Source organism: Vitis riparia, chromosome 17, assembly GCF_004353265.1.
Source record: "Vitis riparia cultivar Riparia Gloire de Montpellier isolate 1030 chromosome 17, EGFV_Vit.rip_1.0, whole genome shotgun sequence".
NCBI lineage: Eukaryota > Viridiplantae > Streptophyta > Magnoliopsida > Vitales > Vitaceae > Vitis > Vitis riparia.
Window position 1 is genome coordinate 13,732,160 of NC_048447.1, and position 10,456 is coordinate 13,742,615.

General features: G+C 30.4%; 2 protein-coding genes across 2 annotated transcripts; both read right to left on the minus strand.

Moving 5' to 3' along the window:
• Window positions 1-389: 389 nt before the first annotated feature.
• LOC117934422 (polynucleotide 5'-hydroxyl-kinase NOL9-like) lies at window positions 390-6,438 on the minus strand. The gene is made up of 9 exons (XM_034856098.1): window positions 6,066-6,438; window positions 4,881-4,978; window positions 4,716-4,749; window positions 3,529-3,698; window positions 3,199-3,382; window positions 2,390-2,570; window positions 2,064-2,163; window positions 1,618-1,745; window positions 390-761 (listed from the first exon to the last, which is right to left on the minus strand). The coding sequence occupies exons 1-9, from the start codon at window positions 6,251-6,253 to the stop codon at window positions 708-710; spliced, it is 1,137 nt and encodes a 378-aa protein (XP_034711989.1). The 5' UTR covers window positions 6,254-6,438; the 3' UTR covers window positions 390-707.
• Window positions 6,439-8,489: 2,051 nt separating this feature from the next.
• LOC117904122 (probable E3 ubiquitin-protein ligase ZFP1) lies at window positions 8,490-9,236 on the minus strand. The gene has a single exon (XM_034816639.1). It carries the CDS (start codon window positions 9,234-9,236, stop codon window positions 8,490-8,492), a length of 747 nt encoding a protein of 248 aa, XP_034672530.1.
• Between the last annotated feature and the right edge of the window lie 1,220 nt (window positions 9,237-10,456).

A 10,456-nucleotide genomic window follows, 5' to 3' on the forward strand; every position in this document is an offset into this window, starting at 1 on the left:
TTCTACCTTTCTAATACTTAAAATTTTTATTTTTCAAATATTGAAAAGATTACAAACATTCTTTAAAATTACTATCAAATACACTCTAAGACGCATAACAAAATTTAGAAAACACTTTTAAAAAATAAAAATAAAAAATTGTTTACAATACTTCTTGAGATAAAGTTGATAAATGATTCTCTCAAATACGCTTATAGAGAAAATGTTTCTACTAGAAATACTGCGATAAAAAGCATTATCAACTGCACTCTAAATGGTTCCATGAATATAAATGGTCCAAGAAAATTTTTTTGTTCTCTAGAAGTACCCATTGGATATCCAGTTAAACCAAGTCTTACACCTAATCCGGAATGAAATTCAAAACAGAAGAAATGAAAAGAGAAATCATGTAATAATAAATATAGCTAGCTCTCGTATTGCAAGTATTTCCAAATGATTGTCTGAAACCTTTTTCAACCAAGTACATGAAGCCTAATAACAACAGTGTATGTGTATGTTTCTTTGATAAATTAAGGGGAAAAGAGTCCCTCAAATCAACATCCAAGGGGAGGGAGAAATTTACAACGTAGATTTTGACTATGAAAGCCGGCTGTCATTCTGTCTCTATAATGTCGCATCTCTTGCAAGCTGAGGAAACTACTTATTAGCTAAATATCTGTAAATGGATTCTATGGAAAAGTTCTTGGCCATGAACGACAGTATATCTGCTAGCCTGTGGGCAGAACATTTGTCGACATGTAAGGAGAAACGCAGCCCTGGACCTGCAAAGAATTTGACAGTTTCATCAGAGGAGTGTTTTTTTCAATATTTAACCCATGTTTGGGCTGAGAGAGAATAAAATCAGCAACAGAAGTGTTTTCATCCCCATCAATTAGACAAGAATGATAATGAAGACAAGGTCGTGCTTCTATTTCTCCTTCTTCAGATGCATGATGAAATGAACTGAAGTATGTACAGCTTAATTATCTTGCCGAAATGGCCTGTCATAAAAAAACAAAGCCGCATCCTTTCTGTTGGAAAACAAAAAAATTTGCTTTGCAACAATGAACCAATTTTCTTGTTTTCTAAATATAGAAGTAGTTTTCTGGAATCATGTTTAGGATCCACTTTTCTGTTGTACCAACCGCATAATGAAAAGAGTGCAAACCAAGCAGAAGAAGTAAGCTCCTGAGTGAATATCCTCATAAATAATTTGCTAACAGTTATATGAACTCAACATTATAAATATTAAGTACTGACTCCCTTCTGATTTCCACTCCAGCAGATTTCTCAAGGCAAGACATTAAGGGGCAGCTTATTAATGTGTCTTATATAACTCTAAAAACTATGGTTACACATAGAAAATGAGGCTAATTTGGACTGTGCACTTGTGAAATAACAAAACACCTTTTTTACTTGAAGTGCAATATAGGAAAAAAAAGGGGCATATTTTCGTGTCATGTCACGAGTATCTTAATCTCAAGAAATATCTAAAATTTTATTTTATTTTTCCATATGCACACAGATATTAAAGGAGATCGAACAGATACTACAAAAGCATTAATATCATTGGCGGTTATCAGAAAAATAAATAAACTTCATAGAAACAGATGCAGCAGTTGGAAGAGGACCACTTACCTGTAGCAAACAAGTAGGAATTTGTACAAACCCTTGTAATAAAAGATCAACCTTTTCCAGAGTGCTTTGTGGAACAGGTGTAAGCACATAGAGTAAACGTTTGAATGTGTCAATGCCTCTTACAATTCCTGGATCACAAAAGCAGCAGGCAAAAGAAAAATATAAGAACATATCTTTCTGCAAAATTTCTATATGCAATTCATTGTGCTAATGCATCTACATCATTATCTATATTTCTCAAAATACTACCAAGAAATCTCTTATGAGTTATACTATTGTCACCCGATAAGCACTTGGCTTTCAATGGTCAAAATCTCTAAATTTCTTTGAAAGACTCAAAATAACAATCAACAAAATCATTGCTTCTGCAAAATAGTACAAGAATTATATGGCAAAGCAGAAACAATGAATTGAACATAGGTCAGACATTGTAGAAAAAAACTTACCAAGGCCAATGCATGGAGATAAATTTTCAGAATCTTCAGAACTAACTGCCAAGCCAACAATGGTTGCATTCAAACTGTATAGAATTTCAGTACTTGGGACCTAGCATATAATTTTTGCGCCATAAAAGAAAGGTGTTATATCACTGAAAGGGGATGGAAACGTAAAAATAATGCTGCAGAAAAAAAAAATAATAAGCAGAGTATTATACTGATTGACTTCTGCCTCTGAAATGTCAATAGGAATGGAGTAAAATATGCAATATGTGCTGAAAAGATTGCCTTTTAAAAACTATGTTACAAACTTCATGTCAATGTATCATACCAACCTGGCAATGGAGATGCTTAATCTTGATACTTGATATAGGAATTTCATAAGGAGGGTGAGAGGCCAATGCATGTGCAAGTTCTTTGATTGTTGTGATATTCAAGTTACTTGGAAAACACTGCCTGAAATAAGCCATTATTCGTAAATCCCGTAAAAGGCCTGCATCTTTTTGTACTAAGACCCTGGAAAACATAATGGAGAAGAGCTGTAAGAAATAACAATTAAATCTTTCATAAAATTCCATTTCTTCTGGTTCTAGCTAATTAAAATATATGCTGCTTATGAAATTAACTTTCACTCAATACCAAATTCTGAAATGACTTTAATCAGAAAAAAGATTAAAATTGGGATTGAGAAGCAACAATCCCTAGATACAAGCTTCAATAAAATTTTCTGGCTTTATCGCAAAACCAGATTAAACTCATTAAGAATATATTCTTCAAGCAGCTAATAAGTAGCTACAGTTCCTTACCAAAATGTAGGAGATGGTAAATTGATTAATTGCTTGTCTTTTAAATTAATGCCCTCAGTATAAGTTGCTTCTTGATGTAGGTGATCATTTTTCCCAATATTAATAAATTAGAACTCTAGAAATGGACAAATAGAATTTGACATTCAACTAAGAGATTGTCAAGTAAAGAGAAGAAATGCCAAAATATCTGAAGCAGTTCATGTTCACCACCTATAGTGATCTAGAATTCTATGCAGTAAAAATAAAAAGGAAAATCATCAAAGACTATAAAAAGGGAGGAAAACTGCTTTCATAATTATATAGTTTCAGAGCAAAAAAGGAGAAAGATAAGAACTTACGATCTCTTAAAAGAGTCCTGACGAGCTGAACTGACCTCAATTAGATTCACTGACTCTTTATGATCCCCATCCAACCAGAATGCTCCATATGGAAGATTCTTACCCTCAGCAGAAATGTTTATCTTAACTACATGGGTAGGAGCAATATATTTTAACACATCCACCAGTATGTCATAACCAATACCTGGGCAAGAGGAACAATGGAGCATAAAATTGAATCAAATGACACTCACACAAAGACAGTAGTTTCCAGCAAAGAACTAATATAAGTTTGAAGTAAACTAGCCCATATTATATGGTAGAAAAGGGAAATAGAAAAAGTAGGCTCACCTTTTACCCATCCAGGTGTATTAACAACAAGAGGCAACTCTGTTTTAACAGGCTTTTTGCTGCCCTTGAGCATGCAGTACTCCCTTCGATAGTAATCATACAGTGCAAATATATAATTCAAGTACGCTGTTGGGTCCCTTTTCGAAGAAATGTCACCAAAAAAATAGCATCTAAGAGAAGCAAAGATTGAACTGTCAGAGATCACATTAGATACAACTATACAAGAGTCCACCTTTTGTAGACAGAGCATGTAATAGGTCACAAGCAACATTTAGAGATCACAATACACGTATCTATATTTGATGTGGCTGCATCCCATGTCATATTCAGCGGAACACATCTTTCTGAGTTAAGATTCATTACTAAAACTTTGAAGGAAAATTCCATCTGTGCATCTGAAGTTCAGACTAAAACCTAATTTAAAAATAAAAAATAAAAATCATACACATCAAAAGTGGTGATTCTATAATTCCTAAAATCACCTTCAATTAAAAACCACATTCTAAAAAAATTACCATATCCCAGCAAGCTAAAGTAAAATCTTCTTGCCTGGCAAGCTAAAGTAAAATCTTTATGCCTGGCAAGTTCTTCCAATTATTCATCCCATATCATCTTCTTGCACTGGAACCATGGTTTTGCATCCAGCAGTGATGGATTCATTTGATAAAAATCCCCATAGACCAACAGACTATAACAAGCTAGCAATTGTAGGAAATATAAATCACAATCCACTGAATAACCATATTTTATTGCTGTAAATTTGCTATAACATTAGACTACTTCAACCAGAAATTTTCAAACTTATCATCATCCATTCTCTGCTAGAACGGTTCCTTAGTTCACATGAGCCCCTCATCCAGAATGGTTCATTAAACCACGTGATTCCCTTTTTCCCACTCTGAAAAGCCTTGAAATCCATTTTATCCCACTCCTCATCAGTCATCACAGAGTGTCCATTTAGTATTGATAATGTTGAAGCAAACAATGTTTTCCATTTAGATACATTTTTAAGATCAAACTGTAAGTCTTGTAATATAACAAAGTTCATGAAGTCAGTCCCCTAAAGTAATTTCCAATCAAAAAATGCATTTTTCGTTTCTGATAAGAAAAAAAAATACAATTTCACAAATTCTTCAAATATAGAGTAGAATCCATAACTAGCAATATCAGAGTTTAGGATTGCATACCTCTCTGGCGTCTTGAGGCATGGGATTGTCAAATCTAATAATTAAAGAATTATTAGAAAACAGAACAAAGAAAACCAAGCCACTGTAAAGAGAAACTCAGGAAATTTTTTAATTGAAGCAGTATGTTGACCAGATTGTTGAGAAGGTTGAATCATAAATGAGTACCTGGAGTAAGTTGGTCAATTACAGTGAGGGATAGAAATCCAGGAGGAGTAAACTCAGTCTGGCCAACATCTGTATCCAAATAAGCTACTTTTTGATATCTGCAAACCAAAGAGAAAAAGAGATTTTAAAGGGTCTAGTCTATGAAAACATGTTGCTATCACACACAAAATCAGAACCAAACCAGAAACATTATCCATAAAATACATGTAAAAACAAACCAAATCACCCACTGATTTATCCCTTTGATCTATGGACAGGCTCAGATAAAAAAGTGATTTTATATTATTCCAACAGGCCAATAGAGGAAATTAAGGGAATATTAAATGTACAAACATCACTGCATATGCAAAACAAATTCAAGTCCAATTACAGAATAGCCACATGTAAAATTACATATAAAGATCAAATTTTGTGCTGTCACATATATTTTTGCATTAGTTTAAACCCACCACCCACCTAAAAAAAAAAAAATACAAACAAACAAACAAATCAATGCTCCATTTGCTTATCAAGAAAAAGTAGAAACAAAATAAAGCAAAACTTTGAGCATCATTTATCTGAAAAAGGTTCAGGGTTGGATATCTTATAATTTGGGATCCGAGGAAACAAGAATCTCCAATAAACCAAGTTTGGTACAACTATTTGCTCAATTGAGGTGATATTTTCTTTCTCTTTTGGAGGTAAAAAAAATTAAACTTCATTCTGCGATAAAGCGTGTTGCCATACATAAGCACATTTCCATGTAATAGCATAAGCCTAGTTAATCATTCGGGTCCATAAAGACACAACTGATGAATCTTCAAATTCAATACATTCCCATTCAATAATGGCAAATATCTTACATATAAAGACCAAATTTAAGTGTATTTACAGTTTATTCATAAAAATTTACAAAAACCCAACTCTCATTGGACACAAGAAAGAACATTTAGAAAGAAACAATTCGTCAAACATCATCCAGGCATACAAATTTCAGAAGCAAATTCCTATAGTTCATACTAACATACAGAATTTGATACCTACTTGTGTAATTTCTTCATTTGAATATGTACTTACTCAATTTTCATACAACTTTAATTAAAAAAAAAAAACCCATCTTCCCATCAACACTACTGTTAAACACCAAAGAAATACAACGGCGTTTCAGAAAATTTGAGGTATAAAAGAAGAGACTTTGCATCAGACCTCTGAAGGAGAATATTGAGAAGGTGGCGAGAAAAGGTGGTCTTGCCACAGTTCTTGGCGCCGCAGACGAGAGCAACAGGAGGCGGCGAAGTGACTGAATCGTAAGCTATGGTTTCGGCAGCTTCGGACCATTCCTCTGGTATGTATATGTCGGGCGATGGAGCTTCGGCTTCAGAAAAAGCAGCCATCTCTCTTCTCCAACCCTCTACCCTATCACACTATATTTAATAAGCAGGAACAAATGGGATTGCAAGGCACATAGAAAGCGTGAAGGAAAGATTCGAAAAATGCAGTCTTGGCATATGGAAAGAGGGAATCGGACAACGCAAACGTGCCCACACTCTCCTCAGACCTTTCGCTTACGGCAAGAAACGGCGCCGTTTAGGGTTTCATTGCTCCTTTACCCTGAGTGTCCTTAGCTAAGATTCCCACCCAAGAAGGTTTAACTTTTCTAATTAAAAATAATAATAATAATAATAATAAAATTACCATCTACTTATAAGATAATTGTTTAAAATGTGAAAGGATCGTCATGCCTTTTTGGAGTTGGAGTGGATAATGAGATACGACAATAAATTTATAGAAATTTAAGTTATTTAATTTTATAGAGAATTAGATAAATTATGAAGTAAAAATAGTGGTTATATGCTATTGTGAATTTAATTTAAATTGATTTCTTATCTAAATTAAATGATTTTATTTTGTTATTTTTTATTGATTAATAATTTATATAAAAGAAATAGATCAAAATTTTCCCTGAAAACAAAAGGAAAAAAATAGATGAAAATAGAATCTATTTTAACTATATTCAATTTTTTTCTTGTTGACAATTTTATGAATTTATAATAAACTTATTTTGCATTCAAATTGCACAAAATTGAGATAGTATAATTGTTTTTAAAATAAGACTTATAAAAAAATTAAAATAAATTTTATTTTATTTTATATGATAAAGTGAGTTTAAGTATCATAACAAAGTTAAATGTGGAAAAAAGAATAGGAAAAATATGACATCTTTCATTAAAATAGAAGTTAAAAAAGAAAAAATCACTTTTTTTTGTTAAGACAAAATTGACTAAACAAAGCCCTTTACAAAATCATAAAAAGATTGCATACATAAAACTAAACACCATCTTAACTTTTGAAAATATTATTAAAGTATAAAACAATTATTAAATACCTAAATAAAAATTATTATCTAGATAAATTAAATTTATCTTTAACTATATAATATTAAATTTATTATTAATACAGGTGGAAAATAATGTTTTTGGGTTATCTTTTCAAATGTCCAAAAATATTGATTTATTGTTTCACGCATCGATTTTCTCGTGCTAAGTCATGAATGGAATTATGAAATAAGAAACCATTCTTTTTCATATTACAAGAGTCTTCATCTTTGTTTTCACGAATAAAATAGGAAAGATTCAAGAAATGACTTTATTCCATGAAGTATCCTATATATATTATTTTATTTTCTCAAAAATAGAGAAATAAAAAAATATATTCATTCTAATCTTTTCTAAGAAATATGTAATCTAAGAGAGAGTGTGTATTTTATTTATTTATAATAGTGATAATTTTTGGATAGTTTTAAAACTCTCAAAATGTCTCCAAACCAACTCTAATAAATACCAATTAATTGAAGCAAATATATAAGTAATAAAAAAAATATTATTTTAGTTATTAATTTAAATTAAAAAGAATAATGGTCCTTCATAGAATAATTCACACAAGAGCCTATTAGACGTGTTAGTTAAGGATATGAAAACGTAAGAGATAAAAATGCAAAAAGTTATCTAAAAGATCATGAGTCATAACTTCCTTTGATGACTTCTCAGTGGATAAGATTTGTTAAGAAGTACGTAGAAGATAACATCTATACCCATGGATGAAAATATCTATATATATATTGGTAACTCGATTTTACAGATTTATCAGGATATATTGATAAATATTTTGACACAAAATATGGTAAAACAAAAATTAATTAAAACTCATGAAACTATTGAGAAAAACTTTAAAAATAATATAATAAACAATAATAAATGTTTTAAATTATATATATATATATATATATATATATATATATATATATATATGATATCATTTATCATATTTGATAATAATACTATGTGTGGATATAAAATATGAATTTTATAATTATATATTTATTATTAAATTACATAAAATGTTATTCAATAATAATATTGTAACATTTGATTATAATACGTCTAATTTTAAAATATATTTAATATTAAAATTATGATTCATTTAATTTATTGAATAATATAAAATAAATGATGATATAACAAATTGACTCAAAAAAATTCTCATCTCATTATAACAAAATACAAGAAGAAATTGTTCAAAGTATTGTACAAGATATGTGGTGACATATGTTGTTATCTTGCATAAAAATCCTCAACTTGAGATGGCAGGCATCTTGAAGCGGCACAAGGGACACATCTGACTCCTCTCCAACCATTCTATAATGCAATCTTCGTGATAAACATGCGAACATGGCATCCGACTAACTTTCGATTCCGTTGCGAACTCTTCTAGGCATATTATACACTTGTCTGTGGAATGTACATCCTCAAACTTGATCTTCTCAAGTGCCTCAATGGAAGCTCTAGTCGCAGGCACAGACAAGTCGATCACATCATTCAATGAAGACCTCATAACCTCAGCCATAATCTCATCTAATTCATCTTCATCTTCTTCCTCTTCTTCCTCTTCTTCCTCTTCCTCGCCCATAAACCAGAGATCAATGTCCACCACCATAGGAATTATGCGACGACCAATGTTGGTGGTTTCATTCGCCAACAAAACAGCACCTGAGCGTATCTCTTGCACGAATGATGCATGCAAGATTGAAGGGATACCCATAAGAAAAAGCAGGAGAGATACATGTTCGAATGCAAGACTTTGGCTTCTTAATAACTGATCACGCCTAACCACAAACAACCTCCTTCTCATAGGACCGATCGTGTTCACATCACGTAGTCTTATAGGACTATCATCTTCCAGCCAGTAGTTTAAGACCGCATCTCTAACATGAAATTCCATGAAGAACACATCCCACAGCAGCCCTTCATCATCCGCACCATCGGCAACAAGATCAGGCTGCCGCCGAATACTACATCCAGGACCAACCAAGATCGCCATAACTAACTAGGAATCAAGACCAGGTACGGGACACAATTATAACGACTTGAAGTTGAGTCTTGTTTTCCACACTTAAGTCTTATTTATAGGATTTTAGAGTCCAATTAAAATTATTATTGCTATATATTATTATTATATTTTTCATTTTGAAGTTTCTTTTAATAAATTACGTCTCATTTTAGTTTAATTGAAATAATAATTTATTTTATTTAGAATAAAATTAAATTTCTTGAAAAATTGAATCATTAATTAATTTAAATTAATTACTGATTAGGCTTAATGAATTATGTTTTTTCATTAATACGGTTTTATTTTCTTAATACTTTTAAAGGTATATTTAATGACTAATTTCATATGTTAATCTAATTAAAATGACCTGAATTACCTAAATATGTTTTTGAAAGAAAAAAAAATAGTTTTATGAAAATAGATAATTAGAAAATTTGTTTGACTATTTTTATAAAATTAGTTTCAATTGTTTTTCTTGTTATTATTTAAAAAAAATTGATGTATGTATGTAAATTTGATTAAAAGTATGGAAATTATGGAAAAAATAAAAGAAAACTTCAAAATACTTAAAAAATTAAGGAAGGCACGAAAAATATAAAGAATCCTTATATTTTTCGAACCCTTCAAAATTTCCACTTTTTTGAATTTTGAATTTTTTTTTCTTACTTTCAATAGTTATAATATTGTTTCAAATGTATTAACTACACTTAGAATTGATGGAAATTATGCATAAAAAATTAAAACTTGGAAATACTTAAAAATTATGGAGGGTACAAAGAATGTGAGGATCTTTCGTATCCTCCAAATTTTGTATTTTTCGAAATTTATTTTATTTTTTTCATTTCAAATAGTTATAATATTGTTCATGTATACTAAGATTGATGGAATTTATGAAAAATAAATTAAAATACTAAAAAATTCTGGAGGTATGAAGAATATGGGGAATTGTCTTTTAATTTTAATTTCCAATTTTTTTTTAAAAAAATTCTACTTCCATTAGTGTTGATATTACTTAGGCATATTAATCACATTGTTCACAATTTCCACACATTTTTTATATTCTTAAAATTTTATATATTTATCTTATTTTAAATTTTTTTTCAAAAAATACTTTCAAAGTTTCATCTAATATTCTCCATACAAAATGGAAATTATAATAAAATTTAATAATACAATTTTTAGTTATTAGTTGATAGATTATTAATTTAATT